Source organism: Dromiciops gliroides, chromosome 5 (genome assembly GCF_019393635.1).
Source record: "Dromiciops gliroides isolate mDroGli1 chromosome 5, mDroGli1.pri, whole genome shotgun sequence".
Taxonomy (NCBI): domain Eukaryota; kingdom Metazoa; phylum Chordata; class Mammalia; order Microbiotheria; family Microbiotheriidae; genus Dromiciops; species Dromiciops gliroides.
In genome coordinates this window covers 57,468,703-57,490,627 of record NC_057865.1, presented here as the reverse complement: position 1 = coordinate 57,490,627, position 21,925 = coordinate 57,468,703, and the positions used below count along the sequence as shown (strand labels likewise).

At 35.8% G+C, this 21,925-nt stretch overlaps 1 protein-coding gene across 1 annotated transcript in view; it reads right to left on the bottom strand.

Annotated features, from left to right (window-relative positions):
- MALRD1 (MAM and LDL receptor class A domain containing 1) overlaps nt 1-21,925 on the bottom strand; it is a 910,872-nt gene that overhangs the window by 153,003 nt on the left and 735,944 nt on the right. The window contains 1 exon segment of the mRNA XM_043967510.1: nt 13,930-14,131. Coding sequence (XP_043823445.1) covers nt 13,930-14,131 — 202 coding nt within the window.

Below are 21,925 nucleotides of genomic sequence, written 5' to 3'. Positions count from 1 at the left end.
GGTAAATTTAGGGGGAAAAGAAAAGTTCAATTCATAATCTGTAACAGAGGAGATAAAATCTGGGCAAAGCCAAAATATACTCTAGATTTTTGGAGAATAATTCAAAGAGTTCATAGTAAGAATAGATGGGATTCTATTTGCTATAAATTGACAATAGAAGTCAGCTGGAGCAGAATGGCAAGCTCTCCAGAAGGAGAGACACAGAGAAAAAACAAACACATTTCTCTTGAGTAAGAAAAGGGAGAATTGGCAAAAGAGTATAATATACACACAGGGAATTCACAAAGCAATTTAGATTTTGAAATAAGGTTAGAAATTGAAAACAAGAGCTAGTAATAGGGAATGAATACAAAGCATTCCCTCAAATGCTAGTACCCTCAATTCTAGCTTTTCTGTATTCTCTTTTTATTTATTCTTTCTAGACCTTAATCAGTAGTTGTGGTTTCCCCAATAGCCTAAAAACTCCTTGCTACAAGATAAAGTTTCATTCATTGTGTTTGTTTCTCCCACATCTAGCACAGTCAGGACACATGGAAATCCCTTAATAAATACTTGTTGATTGACGGATAAATTGATAGAAGCACTTTAAAAATAGTCTCACAAATATTAAAAATATTAATGCTAAGGATAACAAAAAAAAGGTGTCTTTTAAATCTGTGAAATAAGAAATTGATAGTACCACTACTTGGGGTGGATGGGACAGTGATAACAAATAGTGAGGACAACCTTCTCTGATTTTGCTACTGCCATTACTTTCCTCTGCCATGAAGAAAGACCTCTGAATTAGAAATGACAGAACAAAAATGGTTAATGGGGAGTTGGTACCAAAGTAAGAAAATGATAACATCTTCCTGTCCTTGATGACTTCAAGTCACATGGTAAAAATGAACTGACTCTTTGGTTCCTAAAAAAACTGGTAGCTATGACCTCTGAGCCACTGTCAGTGATCTTTGAATAGCTTTTGAGAACTGGACAGGTACCACAGGGTGGCCAAAAGTAAATATTGTTTCAATAAGAGAAAACAAAAGGAATAGCTACCATTCATTTCAATGCCAGTAAAGATTATTTCATTCTATACACTTGGATCCCCAGGGCCTAGTACAGTTCATGGAATATAATAGGTGCTTAATACTACTGATAGATTGAATATAGTTTTTAAACTAAAGGGCACTGAGCTCGACTTTGAATACTGGCAATATTCCAGGATCTGTAATTAAAAGGATGGTTACTGTACATCCAGAAAAAAAAAATGGAAATCCCAAAGAGCCAGTATGGCCTCTCCAAGAATATATAATACAGGACTAGCCACATTTACTTGTTTAACAGGGGTATTAGACTAATACAGCAGGGGGAATATATACACATATGCATTTGTATACATGAACACACTTATACATATATGTATGTGTGTATATTATTTTTTGAGACTGAATCTTCTCTCCCCAAATCTAGAAATGCAGTGGCCACTCACAGGCTTGATTTCGCTACTGATTAGCATACACGTTTTGACCTGATCCAATTTTGACCTGGAACAGTATCTCTTTCTTTATTCAGCCTGGTTCTCACTCCCAAGTATCACCTCAGCAGCTCACCATATTGGTGCTAGACTTAGTGTGGATTTCTGATTAGCCTTAACCCTATTTCATCTCACAATTCCAGAGCTCAAGGGATCCACTAGCCATGTAGGCAAGGATTACCTACGAATGACACAATGAGTGGATTTCATACTTTTTTGCCCAAGTCAATAAACATTTATTAAGTACCTACTACGTCCCAAATACTGAGATAAATGCTGGGAATACAAATAAGAAAAGAGAAGACAGTCCCTGCCCCAAAAGAGGTTTCAATATAAGGGGGATGGGGGAAGAAAGACACAAAAAGAGGTAGGATAGTGGGAGGAAGGACAACAAGGAGTACTTAGCACAGGGCCATCTTGTTTCATGGAGGTGAAACTAGATAAAGCAACAATTGCCAAGTAGAGTGGGATTTTTTTTAACAAAAAGATAGAGAAATGAGGGGTAGATGATAATATAATTAGGCTGATTTGGAACTTGTTTAATGAACAGACTCAAAGAGCTTTTATTGACTGTTGAATGTTAAGGTAGAGCTTAATGGAAGACTTCTAGGTATTCAAACTTACCCATACCCCAGTTAACATGTTTACTGGTGACTTGATGACACCTTTATCTAATTTACAGATTAAACAAAACTTGGAAGGACAAGAATGACACTGAATGACAAAGTCAGATTTCAAAAATTATTTGTAAGGATCAAATAAGATGACACACAAATGGGATGAATAGAAATTTTAAAATCAAGTACATGATAGAAAAGGAAGGGTGATAACACTTTGCCTGAAAAAGATCTGTTAATTTTAGTGGACTTCTAAGCTGAAAGAGTGTTACTAGAATGATATGGCAGTGAGATTTGCTAATAAAATCAAACTCAAAATTAAAAAGAAGCATCTTGTTCCCAGCTAGAGAAATAGAGAAATGATGGTGGCAATGAAACTGCCCTCTGCAGACCATTTCTTGAGTTTTTATGTTTATGTCCATGTACAATATTTTAAGAAAGATATTCACAGTTTGGAAGGTGTCCAGATGAAGACACTTGGGATAGCAATAGGCCTCAAGTTCATACCATATGAAAATTAGGTGAAGGAAATGGGGGTATTTAGCCAGAAGAAGAGAAGAAAGGGAAGACATAAAAGCTATCTTCAAGTACTGAAAGTCAGTGATGAGGATTAGACTCATCTGGCTTGGCTCCAAAGGGGAAGACTAAAAGCTAGGAAAGATAGCTGTAATGAGGGAAATTTGGACTTAATAGAAGGACAAATATGTAAAAATTAGAGCTATCTAAAAATTGAAAGCTTCCCAAGAGGTAATTTGTTCCTCATCATTGGAATCATTGGAGATCTTCAAACAAAGTCTGGGTCATCACTTATCAGGCATGTTATTGAGGAGATTCTTGTTCAGGTATGAATTCGATTAACTGGCTTTTTTTTCCGTGGGGCAATGAGAGTTAAGTAACTTGTCCAGGGTCACACAGCTAGTAAGTGTCAAGTGTCTGAGGTCAGATGTGAACTCAGGTCCTCCTAAATCCAGGGCTGGTGTTTTATCCACTGAACCACCTAGTTGACCCTGATTAATTGCCTTCTGGAGTTCCCAACTCTACGATTCTGTAAAACTTGATGTAGCACAAGGCAAAAAACGAGGTGATAAAAAGAAAGACAGAATGAGAAGACAGCTTCACTGTCAAATCTGAAAGTTTTCTATCTCAATTATTTGTCTATTAAAAAAGGAAAAGACAGTTCCAAATTGCAAAATGTTTTCACTTGTCAATGCTGCAATAGCAGAAGAAAATGCTTTCACAGTATAAGTATCTTTTCCTAGGGAAGGGAATTTTAAGACAACTTGAAGTTTCTATGGTGTCAGTTTACTTTTTCACATGTATTATTTTAAAGCAATAAATTTTCATAGACATAAACTAGATATGCATCTAAATGTGTGTCTTAGGCAGTAAGATACTATAAACTCTAAATTTGACTAGATAGCTATAATAAAATGGATAGATTCTTACAACATGGGAAGGGAAAACAAGGTTGGATTGACACCAGTTTGTTGAAAGTTTAGAAAATCTATATGATTGTATTGGTTTGTTTTTAGAGTATGTATGGGGGGAGACAGAAGAACTGTTAGTAATTCTTGTTTCTTAGGTATCTACAAAGTATATATTATTTCAAGATGACTGATTAATTATTAAATTATCATACCATTTAAAAAAATAAAAAACAGAAATGTTAGCAACATTCTTCTCTATCAAAAATCCAATGAGAATACCCTTACATTGTGCAGTTCGGAGAATAATTTTAATCTTTTGGTTCAGTTTGGACCACTGGTTCAGTTTGGCTAATGGACCTTGAATCAATAAATTATAAGTTCTGCCATACAATGACTATTATCTTCCTTTCTTCCCTTGTTCAAGCAGGAGTGCAGAAGTCTTGCCAACCAGTCTTGCCAATCAGGAAGAAGCTAAGTGAGAGCAGTCTCCTACTATAACAAGTGAATTCTTTCCATTAGCAGGAGAGCAAAGGGCATAGTTTTTTCTTCCCTTGGGCTAGTCTATTACCAGTTTTAAATGACATTTTCTGGCACTTGTGTCTTTGGTTTCCAATGTAACTGCAGCAGCAAAGAGAATTACTACTTCTTTTGATAAATTGTGAGGATCTTGTGTCCCTCCCAAAGCTGATTTATTACCTAATCATATCTGTGCAACTCAATAAGTGAAGTGGAATTGACTGATAACAATTTTCTCACAGGATTTATAAAGTCAGCACTAGTTCCTTTTAGAATAAGGGAAGAGCTTGTCTGAGAGACAGACAGACAGATACAAATAGCCAGAGACGGACACACACACAATATTAATTAAAGTAACAAACAAGTAAAAATGTAAGTCAGGTATTAAATCTTAAATTAATTAATGCAATATAGTTCTATTTTAAAAGTAGGCCTCATTTTATTTCATAAATTAATAATAAAAATAAAAAAATAAAGGAGCACTTTAACTCTGTCACATTTTACTCACAATAGGAATATTTTAGTTTTATTTAGTTATCTTTTTTCTTCCTGTTTTAGTCATTAAGTCAAATTGCATTCATGCAAACTCTTTCCTCATTTGATCACCATAACTTTGATGTGGGGCTAAGGCAATGAGGTTTTTCCTCACATTGGAGAGATGAAAATGCTTGGATTTATCCTTATTCTAGCTGGTGTTTCTTGGTCACAGTTTCTATCTCATCTTTATACAGTGGTCAACACTTTAAAAAGTCCTTCTTCACTATCTTATAAACAGGTTATTAAAACTGGTATCATTTTTATTTTACAAAGAAAACAGAGATTTGATGATATTGCCATAGTCAGATATAACTGAGAAGTCTTGGATAGAGTATTTCAATGCAGGTATTTTTTTAAATTGACATCCTTTGCTCTGTCCACTACACCATATTGTTATACATATAGGTAATATAATTGAAATTTTTGTGAATTTTAAAGTCTTATGATTTTAAATATTGATGATATAATCTTTAATTTTTCTAAGTCTATTTTCCTTAAACCTAGAGGTTTTGATATACATTTTCATTTTTTATTCAGTGAATCATTCATTCTTCAAGCATTGATTAAACATCCAGCATACATAAAAATGCCAATAAAAATTGACACAACCATTTTAAGGCATACAAAGAGACTAAAAAGGATTGTCTCTTTTCCTATTCAAAATAATATGATGTGTCAAGGACTAAATTATTATTTAAATTTTTACAGGCACTAAAACTGAGGTACAGAGAGGTTAATAAGTATCACTGACAAGATTGGAAACATTACTTAAGGACAAGGGTGTGCTGGTAGATATTTAATAAGCAGTTCTTCTGGGGGGAAATTCATGCATGCCATATTTAAATTTAATCTTCATTACTGGCATTTTCTCCATCACTTTCTTACATCTAGGTGGGGGGGGCAACAAATCAAGCTCTGATTTGTAACATTGGGCAATTTCTGAAGTGTAAATTCTAACATTGAAAATTTAACAATCAACTCTTGAGAGCCAGTATGATCTGACTCCAGCTTACCTTTGATCAAAGTTGATCTTTTTCTACTCCACCATGAGTTGGTTTGAAAGTGATCCTGTATTTGTGAAGTTGATGAGTACAAACTCAGGCAGACTCTACCAAGGAGCAAAGGATTGACAAATAGATTTACATATGGCCTATATGTCAATCGTTCAAATACTGGCCTAAATTTAGAGAGGCTAATCACCCAAAAGTTGGGCCACCAAGCAATGCTGGGTTTTTTTGTTTTGTTTTGTGGGGCAATGAGGGTTAAGTGACTTGCCCAGGGTCACACAGCTAGTAAGTGTCAAGTGTCTGAGGTCAGATGTGAACTCAGGTCCTCCTGAATCCAGGGCCAGTGCTTTATTCACTGTGCCACCTAGCTGCCCCAGTGGAAGGGGTTTTGACAACAGTAACCCACACAACTCTCTACTATGGTTTGATGATCATTGTTGGTGGAGAATATGCTATCACAGCTTGAACCAAGGATTCTTGAAGTATTAAATCCCTTACTTATGATTAATTGAATCAGTCCTTCTAGTTTGTCCAAGCTGCTTAGCTCTTCACCAGCTACTATAGAAAGTAAATATGTCCAATGCCCTGAGGTATAATGACTTCTTATCAATGTTGACTCGATGTTACCCTATAATGATAAGCCCCATAACTAGCCTGATGGCTAGTAACTTGCAATGTTTCACACATGAGCTTAAACACTTCTTGAGCAAGACTGATACAGGATAAGGTGGCTCTCCTTTGCTTCAAATAATTTATTTTTTTAAAAGCTTACATCTTTGGAAATTCATTTGACTAATAAACACATACCATCTAAAAACAAATAAAACTCTTGGCTGACTCGGTGTGGCTGGTGATGTGTTACTGCTTGGAGCTCCCAACCAACTGTGCTACAATTGCTTCCACTTAGAATGTGTTGCCCTGGGAAACTTAAAGTAATTAAAGTGAGGATCTAGAAGTAATAATGCAGAAAGTAAAAGGGAGAGCCTGAAGTCATGGGACAATCTTCTAAACAGAAAGAAAGTTATATGTAAATGTTAACAGAAAATCCTGTTGTTACATATTTCCCTTATACCCCATGGGAGCTGACAGTCAAAAACATGACTTGGAACAGGTGAATGGGAGGTTCAAGTTAGCTGCTTGTCAACCTTGGATGCTAAAAGAACATATTTATAGGAATCAGTTTTCAGAGGGCACTGTTATTTTGATGATTTACTACAACCCTAGTATTAAGTCACATGATTTCATTTAACTGCCTTCATGTCGTCATGTCTAAATTGAGCTAAGAATTGGATCAATCAGGAGGGCCATGTTATAAGTCACACTTTATTGATGAAGGCCTTTTCTATGATTTTCAAAATTCTTTACAGAAGAGGTCAAGGGGAAAGAGTAATGGTGCTGCAGTCTAACAATCTAGATCCAAATTTCCCCTCTGATATTTACTTGCTATGTTACCTTGGATGAATCATTTAATGACCCTGGGTCTAAGGTTTCTCAGCTCTTAAATGGGGATGGAGAATTGGACTATATGTCCTCTGAGATCCTTTTGAGTTCTAGAGCTTTCTGGGGTAAAGCTGATGATGATGATAAGGATAACAATGCTTTAAAATCCTATTCAAGGGGCAGCTAGGTGGTGCAGTGGATAGAGCACCAGCCCTGGAGTCAGGAGGACCTGAGTTCAAATCGAGCCTCAGACACTTGACACTTACTAGCTGTGTGACCCTGGGCAAGTCACTTAACCCCAACTGCATCACCCAAAAAACCCAACACAACAACAAAAACCTATTCAAGCTTAGACTAATAGAATCATAAAATTGCAAAGCTAGTGGAACACAAAATATCTAGTTCAACTGCCATACTTTAGAGAAGAGGAAATTAAGACCCACTGATGCAAAATTCATACTTCTAGTTAATAGCAGAGTTGATATATAAGTTCAACCACCTAATTTTTTTTTAGTTTTTTTTTTCTTTGTTTTTACAAATGAGAAAATTCAGATCTGGAAAAGGGAAGTGATTTCCCTAAGCTCACTATATAACAAGCTACACTAGAATTTGAACCCTAGTACTCAGGTTACAAATTCACTGCTTTGTCTACTTCAACATGCTTCTTGTCTGAAAATAATTACACTTTTTAATTTATTGGCTTAGGGTCACAATTATGAACTATAATTCATTGCAAGGGATAGCTAGTGACACAGTGGATGGAGTTCTTTGCTTGGAGTCAGGAAAACTCATCATCCTGAGTTCAAATTTGGCCTCCAATATCTACTCTAAAAGAAGAGTCTCAGGTCCCAGAGAAAGGGTATTTCTGCCCTCATTTTTCTAAGGGTACCTTGTAGGTATCAAGGGTAATTCTCTAATGCCATTGGATCAATCCCATATCATTGTGCTTCCCCCCAAAAATTAACATTTGAGAGTCATTTTAGTCAACCATCCTCAAATAGTATAAAGAATTTACTTTTATATCAATTTTTGTTGGGGCAATGAGGGTTTAAGTGACTTGCCAAGCATCACACAGCTAGTAAGTGAATTTCTCAAGAGGACTTTCTTGACCTACTGTTTGGTGACTAGAATTGCATTCAGATTGCCTTTGTAGTGTCAGTGTGAGTTTCAGGAATCCTTGAAGATAATTTGGGTCTATGTAGCTTGGTGGTATGGTAGATAGATCACTAGGCCTGGAATTAGGAAAACTTGAGTTCAAATTTTTTCCACAAGCACTAACTAACTGTATGACCTTGGATAAGTAACTTAGAAAAAAAATCATTTGCTCCTGTTTCCTCATCTGGGAAATGGGGCTGAAGATAACAGCACCTAACTCTCAGTGTTTTGAAGATCAAACTTGAAAATAATTGTAAAGCACTTCCTTAGCATAGTGTCTGTCACATACTAAAGGCTATATAAACATCAGCTGTTATTATGGTGTTTGATAGCAGTGTACAGTGTTAAAGAGTTTTATAGTGCTAAATACAAGTAGAAACAGGGTCCACCAAACCATATATAGAGTCACATATTGATTTAACTTTAAAATGCATTATTTATGTTTTATTATATTTTTATTTATTTTTGTTAAATATTTTCCCCATTACATTTTAACCTAGTTTAACCTTGGAGGCCAAGTACAAATTTGACAACTCCGCTTTTTAGCATTGATGGATATTCCCTCGATTTCCAATGCTTTGCCACCACAAAGAGAACTGCTATAAATATTTTTGTACATGTAGGTCTTTTTACCTCTTCTATGATCTCTTTGGGATACAGACAGAGTAGTGGTATTACTGGGTCAAAGGGTATGAACAGTCCCATAACTCTTTGGGCATAGTTCCAAATTGCTCTCCAGAATGGTTGGATCAGTTCATAGCTCTGCCAACAATGCATTAGTATTCCAATTTTGCCACAGCTTCTCCAACATTTATTATTTTCCTTTTTTGTCATATTAGCAAATCTGATAGGTGTCAGGTGGTACCTCAGAGTTGTTTTGATTTGCATTTGCATTTCTTTAATCGATAGTGATTTAGAGCACTTTTTCATATGGCAATAGATAGCTTTGATTTCTTCATCAGAAAACATATCCTTTAACCATTTCTCAATTGGGGAATGGCTTGGTTTCTTATAAATTTGATTTGGTTCCCAATATATTTTAGAAATGGGGCCTTTATCAGAAATGCTGGCTATAAAAATTATTTCCCAGTTTTCTGCCTCCCTTCCAATTTTGGCTGCATTGCTTCTATCTGTACAAAACCTTTTTAATTTAATGTGATCAGAGTCATCCATCTTGCATTTCATAATATTCTCTATCTCTTGTTTGGACATAAATTGTTTTCTTCTCCATAGATCTTCCTCACTGGCTGTCTGCTACATCTGGAATGCTCAACCTGCCTCTCCTCTCCCTCTCTGTCTCCCTGGTTTAAGATTCAATAGAAATTTTATCTTTTACAAGAAGTCTTTCCTGGTCCCCACCTTGAACTTTCCCTGACATTACCTCCCTTCTACCTTCCACATGGGTTGCTAGGTGGCACCATAGTGCAAAGCAGTAGACCTACAGCCAGGAATACTCATCTATCTGAGTTCAAATCTGACCTCAGACACTTACCAGCTGTGAGACCCTGGACAAATCACTAAACCCTGTTTGCCTCAGTTTCCTAGTATGTAAAATAAGATGGAGAAGATGGAAATGGCAAACCACTCCAGTAGCTTTGCCAAGAAAACTCCAAATCGGGTCATGAAGAGTCAGACACAATTGAAGAACCTCTAAAAGACAACACTCTCTACATAGTCTTTATATTCCTAGTTATTTACATGGTGTTTCCACTATTAGAATGTAAGTCCCTTGAGGGCAGGGATCCTCTTTTCCTCTTTCAACATATCTCCAATATGTTACATACTATCTTACACATAGTAAACACTTAATAAATGCCTGCTAAATACCTAACTTTAAAATTATAACAAAAACCAGCAAGGTCTAATTAGCTGAAGAGTTTTCTGTATAAGGCTGGTGACCAAATTTTATTAAGGCACTAACCTAATTAAGCTAAAGATTTATATGCCTAGAAATCTGGCTACTAGGTAATGGTGATGGTGATAATGATGATTCATGTGAGTGTGAGAGTGTGTGTATGTGTGTGTGTGAGAGAGACAGAGAAAGGGGGGGAAGGGAGGGAGGAGGGGTTGGCATCTCATGAGGAGTCTAAGTATATGTGAAGAGGAGGTGATCTGCTTTGTAAAAAGGAGTATCCACACAGAAAACTAGAGGTTCTCTGGAAATTGGCCTATGTATATGTGTATATATACTTTGCTATATATGTACAAGTGTGTATCTATAGGCACAAGTAATAATAAATGCTAACCTTTATATGGTGCTTTAAGGCTGATTGTCAAGCAAACCTGTGAGGTAATTGCTATTATCCCCATTTTATAGATGAAGAAATTGAGGCTAAGAGAGATAAAGTTAGTGGTCCAGGGTCACTGTGCTAATAAGTATCTTAAGCAGGATTTGACCCCAGATCCTCCTGAGTTGAAGTCTAGCATTCTAACCATTATACTAACTAACCATCATACACACACACACACACACACACACACACACACACACACACACACACACACACAAGCAGCTCTGTGGAAGACTGGATAGAGTGCTGGATCTGAAGTCAGGAAGATCTAGGTTTAAATCTAGTTTCAGATACTTCATAGCTCTGTGACCCAGAGAAAGTCACCTAACTTTTGTCTTCCTGTTTCCTAATCTGTAACATGAGGACATAATAGTAACACCCACCTCCCAGGATTATTTTGTGGGAATAAAATGAAACAATATAGGAGCAGCTCGGTGGCGCAGTGGATAGAGTACCGGCCCTGGAGTCAGGAGTACCTGAGTTCAAATCCGGCCTCAGACACTTAACACTTATTAGCCGTGTGACCCTGGGCAAGTCACTTAACCCCAATTGCCTCACTAAAAAATAAAAAAAAAAATGAAACAATATATTTAAAACACTTTGCAAACTGTAAATTGCTATGTAAATGAAAAATACTATGAGGATAAGGATGATGCATGCTGGCATAAAATGGAGGACCTCAATTTAGAGGATCTGAGTTCCAATCCTACTGCTGAAACTTGCTATTTCTGTGACATCAACAAGTCATTTAATCTATTTCAGTCTCAGGTTTTTTCCCCAGTGTAAAATGAGAAGATTGAATAAGATGTCATCTAATATCCCTTACAATCCTAATCTTATAACTATATACATATATATGTATACACATATACACACCCATATATATGCATGTATATGTAAACATATTTCTGTATACATACATTTATATGTATTGCATATATATGTATGTGTGGTTGGAATCATGCAATTTTATGATAACAAGATCATAGATTTAGAATTGAAAGCGATCTCAGAGAAGATGTCACCCCTTTACACATATGCACACACAAATGCACACACATACATACATAACATGTGAAAATATTTTAATTATTTAGTTCTCCCCAAAACAATAATTATAACCCCAATAGACATACCCAATGAAGTTATACTGGTCTCTCTTTTTTTTTAAATCATGCTGAGAAAGATGCACATTGAACTCATTATGATCTCTTAACTCTGTTTCAAAATATCATCTCAGATGGCTTGCCTGTGGCCAGGCATTTCACATGATCTTCAAGTAACCACGTGCCTTTCTTATTTATTTGAATAAAATGAATCAGTATATCATAGATAGTACTAATTCAACAAATCCCACCTAAAGACGTTTCAGTCCATGTTGTGAGTAACTTTTTTGTAAATAAGTTTAAAATGGTGGCAAAGAAACTTATGGTAATATGAGTAAGCAACAACCCAATTCAGAGCATTCTAAAAGCATCTACCCAAGTGATTAATAGAAACCATTTAGAAGAAACTATCCTGAAGCCCTCTAGATTTCAAAATCTTCTGAGGACAAAGAATCTATAATGACAAGGCAGGTCATGGTTTGATCTTTCAGTTCCCACCTCTGGCTTCATCATCTCTGACAGTAGAGCCAGTTCTCTGCACTCAGTGAGAGACAACCAATTCTCACATAAGCCATATGTTGGAGCTGCTGCCCACACAGTCAGATGACTGATTTTCTTAAGAATGATAAAGATAGCTTTTCAACCTAATTTCCTCATTTTAACCTTGACTCCAACAAGAAGGTGACAGTAGTAATTATCTTCTACTGACTGCTGAGTGTGGAATGAGCTGGTGAACTCAGATAGGCAGCTGAGAAAGAGGCCCCTAGAATGACAAGGGCAAGTTGAAACAAGGTACTATTAAAAGACCTATGACTACCATCAACACCAAATAGTAAAAATTTTTCTGTGACCAAGGGAATTTGGTATTGGTGCTGAAGTGAAGCACCAACAATGAAGTCTGTTGTAAAGCGAGAAACAGAACTGCTATTAAAAAAAAAAAGATATATTAAAAATACCAGAATGAAATATGAGCCAGAGAAAAGACGGAAGGTGCCTAAGCTACAAAATTCTGTGTTGGCAAATTCAAGTTAGACAGCTGATTTTTTTTTTTTTTTTTTACAATCTTGTTTTTCATCTTAGGGAAGATTCATAGAGTTAAAAACAAAGTGAAACAAGGAATAAAGCTGGAATTGTTGTAAATACTAAGATGTTGTCACAGTACAGACAACAGCAATTATTAAAATGGGAATGAAGTGCTGACTTTAGAATCTCCTTACTTAAAAATTCAAATTGTCTTTTTCCATCCCAAAGAATGGTACTGGTCTGTTCTTGGTTCTTATGGTAGTTCAGTGTCTTGGGTTTGAAAGCATCAAGAAAAAAAACAGTTATGGAAGTTGTATGGTAAGATTATTTCCTTCTCTCTGCATGTTTCATTTTTCAATCGGTATATTTCTTTACTTATGAACATGCATCTATTACTTAAATGACAACCACCTGGTGAAGTATGGCAAAACAGGGAGGGAGGTGAAATTTTCTTTGATGACTTCTCAGATACCTTGATAATAGTGATATTTTTTTATTGCCCAATACCCTTATTCAAATAGTCACCAAGACTTACTGAGCAACAGTACCTCATGTTCCAAATTTAGCCTTTCTTTGTGATCCTTCCCACCATCTCAAAATGCTCCTTCTTTCAATTAGCCATTGTAACCAATTTTTAGAAAAAGAACTGGCTGAATAAGCTAATTCACACTAAGGTGTAAATGAATGCTGTCCATTTAACAGTATTCGCTTAGAACTATTCCCTAGGAAATAGACATTTGACTATATATATATATATATATATATATATATATATATATATATGCCCTTTATTTTGTGCTACTGCCATGGGAACAAAAGAAAGACAAAAATTTGGGCATATATATATTTTTTGGGGGAACATACACATACAAACACACACATATATACATATATAATAGTCTTTAATTTTTTCTACTGCCAATAGAGATCCATTCATTTAATTGGCAAATGTCCATTTCCTAGGGAATACTCCTATGTGAATACTGTTAAAAGGACAGCATTTATATATATATATATATATATATATATATATACACACACATATATATACATATATATACACACACATAAATATGTATGTGTGTGCATATATATACACACACATATGTGTGTGTGTGTGTATTAGCAGGGCTTTTCTTATGCTCCTGTAACCATAGTATATTATCATCTAACCCACCTGTGTGCATAAATATCCTTAGCCACAAAGGGGCATTACCAGATGATCTCTACGCTATGCTTATACGGACAAACAGCCATCAGTAATAGGAAACAGGTTTCATTTGATGGTACTTACCTCCAGATGCACATTCCAGGGTGAAAGAGATATCATCAAGAGCAATAAAAGTGGGATCATCTCCTCCAAGGTCAGCTTCAAAGGCCACCTTAAAAGGGCCATTACTGGAAAGAGGGACATTTCCATACATCCAGTCCTTCCCTTTGTTTCCAATCACAGACCACACCAAAATGTGCAGTCCAGATTCTTCTACAATATATACCTAATGAGAGGAAAACCAAAGGAAATACAACTCTTTAGAATTTGAGGCTTAAAGGACAGTAGCTACTAGAAACTTGAGATGCTTATTTGGTAATGTGATAATCAGGGTGTTGCCTGGACTTAAAACCATGTCCTGTTAGAATTAGCTGAAGAAATTAGAAATATTTATCCTAGAGAAAAGAAGGCTTAGATGGGGATCTAAAAGCAGTATTTGAAGGTTTGTCACATACAAGAGGTGGGGGAAGCATTAATTAAGCATCTACTATGTTGCAGGCACTATGCTAAGTGTTTTTTTCAAATATTATTTTATTTGTTCATGTAAAAAGTGGATTAACTTTGTTCAGCTTGGTTCTACAGGGGTAAACTGAGACCAATCATTAGATAGTACAGGGAGTTAGATTTTTTTGTTAATATTTTTGCCTTTTTTTTGTCTTAATAGCAAGTGCAAAATATAGAACTTTAAAGTTTGCAAAAGATTTTACCAATTTTTATATTTCATCTTCACAACCACCCTTTGAGGCAGTTGCTATTATTATGCTCATTTTACAATGGAGGAAACTGAGGCTGAAAGAAGTTAAGTGGCTTGCTCAGTATCACAGAGCTATGATGTATCTGAGGTAGGATTTAAAGTCATATCTTCCTTTGTACTTGAATATTATCTTCCACATAAGACTATCATCTTGCACACAGGGACTATTTCTATTTGCCTTTCTTTGTATCCCAATCATTTAGCACTGTATGTGTCCCAGAGTAGGTGCTTCATAAATTCCTGTTGATTAACTGATTATTCATGATGCCATGCATCTTACTGATGCAATTGAAAGAAGTTGAATTGGTGTCCTGAGAACTGGGTATAAATACTGAGTCTTCTACTTGCCATTTGTATGACCTTCTGTGATTCAGTTTCTTCAATTATAAAAAATTAAAGTCATTGACCACATGTTGTCAAAGGCCTATTACAATTATAAATCCTAAGAATTAGTATTTAGAGCTATGTCAAAGAGGAGAGAACTTCCTCAGGAGGAAGTGAGTTACTCATCACTGAGTGTATTCAAGGACAGATGACTGACTACTTGTTGTGGTTCTACAGGTTAAATTTATGAAATGGTAGTAGTACGACCAGATGATCCCTAAGATCCCTTCCATGTCTAAAATTCTGTTTTTCCAGAATTAAGACATTTGTCTTATACATTTAACTTATTTTCAGGGTATATCATATAAAATGCCAGGCTGCATGAATCAAAAGCTGGAATTCAGGTTGCAGGAGAAATATCAACAATCTCAGATATGCAGTTGATACCACTCTGAGGGCAGAAAGGGAAAAAAAATTAAGAAGCCTCTTGATGAGGTTGAAAGAGCAGAGTGTAAAATCTTGTTTGAAGCTTAATATTTTAACAAAATGAACATCATAGCAATTGCTTCCATCACCTGCTGGCAAATGGAGGGAGAAGAAAATGAAGCAGGCTCAGATTTTATATTATTGGGCTCAAAGATCACTGCAGATAGTGACTATAGCCATGAAATTAAAAGATGCTTGCTCCTCGGAAGGAAAGATATGGCAAATCTGGATAGCATACTAAAAAGTGGAGATATTACCTTGCTGACAAAGGTCTGTATAGCCAAAGCTATGATTTTTCCAGGAGTAATGTAAGGCTGTGAGAGTCAGACTATAATGAAAGCTGAGTGCTACTGAATCAATGCTTCCAAATTGTGGTGCTGGAAAAGACTTTTGAGAGTCCCTTGGCCAGCAAGGAGATCAAATCAGTTAATACTGAAATTAATTCAGGCTACTCATTGGAAGGGCAACTGCTGAAACTGAAGCTAATACTTCAGCCACATAATGAGAAACCAGGATTCATTTGAAAAGACCCTGATGTTGGAAAAGATTGAAGGCAAAAGGAGAAGGGGACAGTAGAGGATGAGATGGATAGTTTCACTGAAGCAAAAAACACGAGTTTGGACAGACTTTGAAAGATTGTACAGGACAGAAAGGCCTCATGTGCTAGGGTCTATGGGGTCCTGAGGCAGATATGACTCAACACAATAAGACATTTATCAGTCTTGATGTGTTCTCAGAGATGTACATCACTTGAGGACATTATTGACTCATGACTGCTTCACAGCAATCAATTATCTGATGCTGTCATATTAATATTAGGGGACCAAAAATGTGCTCTATCAACATTATTTTCTCCATAGAATGTCAAGGTACAAATGGACATGAACCTAGAATCTCTGACTGATAAGTAGATTCTCTAAATCAAAACTACAATTTGATATTTGATAAGATAAGAATATCTATATACATATGCATGGGTATAAATGTCTTGGTTTACTAGAATTCAAGCTAGTTCATTCAAAAAATGTTGGATTTAATTTTTAAATAAGCTAACAATTCTATGTGAATATGAATTATCAATATTCCATTTTTTAAAATAAAAGCAAAAATAAAAAAGGAAAGTGCTTTGCAGTAGAGATAAATTTTGATTTGAAAACAAGTACCCAAAGACTGACTAAGGACGTCTAACACAAGTTAAACTGATTTTCTTGGATAATTGCATCATGCTGTTTGAAATATAATGGAAATAAAAACACTTTTAAGTTATCCCAGAGTTTTTTAGGAAATTATTGACAAATTTTTTAAAAAGATAGAAATAACTCCTTATGATTTACATGCTATTTCAATTTCATCTTTTCTGTTTTTGCTAGGATTTTCTTCATAGGTGAAATATGGTTAGTATTTTTTCCATCTTCAAACAAGATTTTTGAACATCATGTTTCTTCCTATGGTCCCACAGTCATAACTCACTGCTTCTTTAATCAACTTTAATTTCCATCCATACTTCTTTCATTCAAGAGCTATTTCATATATTCCAAAGCAGCAAATAAATGATGATGATACAGCACAATGTTTTGACATTTCAGGCAGCCTATACAATACCAATAGTATTCCAGAAATCCAGAAATAAGGTGGCCCTCCATTTTTTTGTGTTCCCAATATTTACTAGTAGTGAAATTCTATTTTCAAGTCTGAAGCTCTAAATGATTATGGGGTTTCAACAAAAATGCAAAACGCTGGAAGTCAAGAAATCTTAAACTTGGATAGAATTTGATGAACAGCCATATAATTCTATAGAAACATGGAACAACTGAATGGGGAATAAATATTAAACTCAAACTGAACGTTCTAGAAAAGTATATGATATATTTGTTTCCTAGGCATCAATAACCTATCAGACAGCTTATATTTTAAAAATAATTAGTTCCATTCAAATCAACAAATATTTCTTAGGTGTCATTTATGTGCAGAACACTGGAAAGTTACTAGGAAGAGATACAAAAATAGCCCATGTTTCAACTGAGGGCAGGTAAAGCAGGCTCCACTTTTGAAGACTGATCAATAACTAATAAATACTATATATGGCTTAAGTCTCCACACTTAGGATTTCCCTTGTGACCAGCATGTATTGACTGTCATCTAGGTATCCATGAGAAAGAAAAAGGATCCTTACTACTCATACAAACACTGAGGCTAACAAGTCATCAAATATAGGAAAAGTTTCATTTAACCTGCAAGAAAATGTAAAGGACTTACACCCAAAACCATTACATAATTAAACATCACTCGATAAAGAAAATGGCCTTTTACTTTTCTGGTATAATTTACCCTGCCTAGTAATCTACAGATATATACTCAAGATTTATGGAACTACCCCTGGGGTCAAGAGCCTTCTAAAGAGGGAAAGTCTTAATTGGATCCCCTAGTTAATTATACCATGTTAGGCACCAACAATCAGAAAATTACACTTTGGGATTCAAGTGTTGCAGGGGATCTGTAAGTACTTAACCACTCAATTTGCTGAGCTAAATGAAGAAGCAAATGGGGAGGTTCAAATCTCCTGGGTCATCCTGACAAAGAATCACCAAATACCCTTTTTCCCACCATGGAGAGTCTGAATATCAACTAATTGCCCATTTTCTAGGTGTTCCTAGTCCCTTCTCCCTATTTCTGGTTCTCTTTAACTTAAAAAAAAAGAACTCTATAAAAACCCACCATGTTTTGGAACTTCCTTCCATAGGACTCTAAAAACACTGACCTATTTGGATCTCCCCTTTATGTTGTATTAAAGGAACAATGAGTACATGGACCATACTGATTGCAGCATTGTCTTTTGGGAGCTTCAAGAGAATATTATAGATTTAGAGCTGGTCTCAGAGGTCATCTACACCAACACACTAATTTTACAGTGAAGCAAAGATGAGGCACAAAAAGGTTGTCAATTTGAACCCAAATCCATTCTTACCTCTTAGCAATCAGAGCCAAAAATACTTCACTAAAGGATCAAACTCCTATAATTTCCATTCTTGGGAAAATGATGGTAATAATATAAATGGAAAATAAAACCTTAGAAAGAAATGTTTAAAAAGGGATTCAACTTTTGTTAAAGCAATTGGATATTCTACTGGTAATGAAAGGACTGAAATGGCAACTCAATTAATTCTAATTCCCTGAGTCCAGTGATAACTTTTGAAGAATTGGTCCATTAGAGAGATATCATGACTCAGTATATATCTCTATATTCAAAATTTTGAGGGCACAGAAAAAACAGAATCGAAATAGTAGCCAATACCCTATGAATTGAAATCAATACAAAAGTAGTTCCATGGGTCCTCTAACTGGCTGTATCAGCATTTCAGTGACTGTGAAGAAGGAATTTCTTCTGAGCCAGAAGTACAGAAAGAATTTGATATAACTTAGTCCTTGGCTAATAAGACTAAAACATAGATTCTGCCAATGATCCCTCGTTTAAGTTAGAGAACACAGCTTTAATGGATTATGTAATAAAACACAGTAAGAATAAACACTTGGACATTTAAAACTGGGGAAGATCATAGAAGCTTTCTACTCCAGCCCTTTTATTTTCCAAATGAGGAAACTGCAGCTCAAATTGGTAAGTGACTTATTCAAAGTTATGCAGGTTGGAAGGGACAGAGCTAAGATATGAACCCAAGATGATTGGCCTCAGATCTTGTGATCTTGCCACTGTACCTCCATGATCAATAATGATGAATGAACAGAGCCAGGATTCAATGTGATCTCTGGCTTCAGATCCAGTGTTCTGTTCACTGTCCAACTTGCCTGGTTGATGGCGAGCATCATGCCTCTAGGTTCTCCTGCCTCAGTTTTCCTGCTTATAATGACAGTTTACATTTAAAGGTTCTAGAGCACATCTCTAACTCATTATATTTCCCTTTCCTATAAAGTCAAAGATTTCCAGAATGTGGCTGGTAGCATGCAATAGCTAAATAACAGACCAACTTCAAGAGGACATCAAAAGGCAGAATAAAGAGAAGTGAGTGGAATTCCACTGACTTCCTTGTTCTCCTTGATTTCATAATTCAAAATATGTTCAGTTTTTTTCATACTAAAGATAGGGAAGTATTTAATATTCTTTCAGTGAAGCTCAGTAGACCTCTTATTCAGGCTTGCCCCACCAAAACAACAAAAAAAAGTGTGGTTAATTGGGCAGGATACTTTGGAGTTGACTTAAAAAAATCCATCACTACATTTTAAATATATTTTAATAACAGCGGGCTATACACCTAGAGGAGAAGCTGGAAAAAATGATATTTTTCCCCTTTGGATCTTATGCTGAATCCAGATGATTCACTCACTTAACTCTTTCTTCGTCATCACCAAAATGTTGCCACTTAAAATGGAGCCAATTCTCTATGAAAAAAGTAAATATTTTCACATTATGATATTAAGAAGTAATATTGCAAAATTAGCACTACTTGTCACAGAATCTTCAATGTTAACTGATGATATTTGTTCTATATAGTGAGTCAGTGAAAGCTAAAATTCAGGAGAATAAATCATTGGTTGTAAGGTACCCAGAGAATATATTTAGTAGAATCACAGAATGTGGGAGTTGGAAGGAGCCTTGGAGATCCTCCAGTTTAACCTCATGAACCAGTAGTGTACAACTTTAAAACACACCTAAACATTTTCAGACCTTCAAGATCCAAAGTACCAGTTGTCAGTATTAACCACAGATGTAAGTTACGAAGAACAGAGTGTGTTGGTTAGGGTGAGCTGAGGGAATCAAAGATTCATCTGTTTAAGATCTTGAACAGATTTTAGAGACTGTCAAATCCAATCACCTCATTTTACAGTGAGGAAACTGAGGCACAGAGAGTTTACATAACTCACTCAGCATGACCTGATAGTAAATATTTGAGATGGGATTCAAACCTAGGTCTCCTTGACTCCAAGTCCAGGACTTTATATACTATATGACAGCACCTCAGAATCACCCACACTCCTGCTGATGTTTCCTTCTTAACATCTACAGGGGAGATCATAGGTTAATAGATTTGGAGGTGGAAGGGAACATAGAACTTATTTAGTCCAACTCTCTCACTTTACAGATGGGGAAACTGAGGGCAAGAAAGGTGAAATGGCTTATTGGGCACTTAAATCATACAGGGAGTAAGTGGAAATCCTGGGATTTGAACCTAAGATATCTCATGCTAAATCCAGTGCTTCTAGATATCAGATTGAAAATAGTATCATAAATCTAGAATTAAAGGTACTTCAGAGGTCTTCTTAGCCACCCTTTCATTTTACAGATGAGGGAACAAAGACCTAGGGAGGTAAAGTGATTTGCCCAAGGTTACACAGGGAGTGTTAGTCATGCTTTATTTGGAAACGGGTCCTCTAAATCCACTCCAGAGCATCATAAAAGGGGTCTCTTTTACCGTATCCTTTAACACTAGCATTTCAGGAAAAGTGCTGCCTCCATGTCCTAATGAATGAATGTAAACATCAATTCAGTTCTAATTATGTGCCAGGCCAGGTATTCTCAGTCATATCAAAGAATATTTTCTTAAGTTTTCCAAGAAGACAACTTCTATAACTTTGAATCCATAAATGCCCAAATTTGTTGGCCCATAAATGGACAATGGAAGCTATATTGAACAGATCTGCAACCACAGTTTTATGGAATTTGAGAACTTGGCTTCAATTCAAATGACTTCAGTGTTATCCAAAGACCTATATATATATATATATATATATATATATATATTTTTTTTTTTAAGTGAGGCAATTGGGGTTAAGTGACTTGCCCAGGGTCACACAGCTAGTAAGTGTTAAGTGTCTGAGGCCGGATTTGAACTCAGGTACTCCTGACTCCAGGGCCAGTGCTCTATCCACTGCGCCACCTAGCTGCCCCCAAAGACCTATATTTTAAGGGTAAATAGCCTAATATACTACCCTGGGTCTCAGAAATATCTTCTTTCAGTGTAGGGAGAGAGAAATTTGCTCACTTTTTTCCTCCCCAGTTTACTAAAGTGATATAGATCAATAGATATAGATAGATAGATTGATAGATCACTTTATCTCTCAAAACTAACTATATATGTGTACATGTGTATATGTATGTATGTGCATATACACACACACATGTATATGTATATGTATATGTATATGTATATGTATATGTATATGTATATGTATATGTATATGTATATGTATATGTATATGTATATGTATATGGAGAGAGAGAGAGAGCTCTGAGAGACTGCTCCAGTCCCTACAATACACCCATTTCACTGGCTTTAAATAGCATAGTTCAGTTTAATCAGAGGAAACCTAAAGCCAATTTCAGCAAAGAAGGAGGAGGAGGAGAACAAGAAGAAGTAGGAGAAGGAGAAGGAGAAGGAGAAGGAGAAGGAGAAGGAGAAGGAGAAGGAGAAGGAGAAGGAGAAGGAGGAGGAGAAGGAGGAGGAG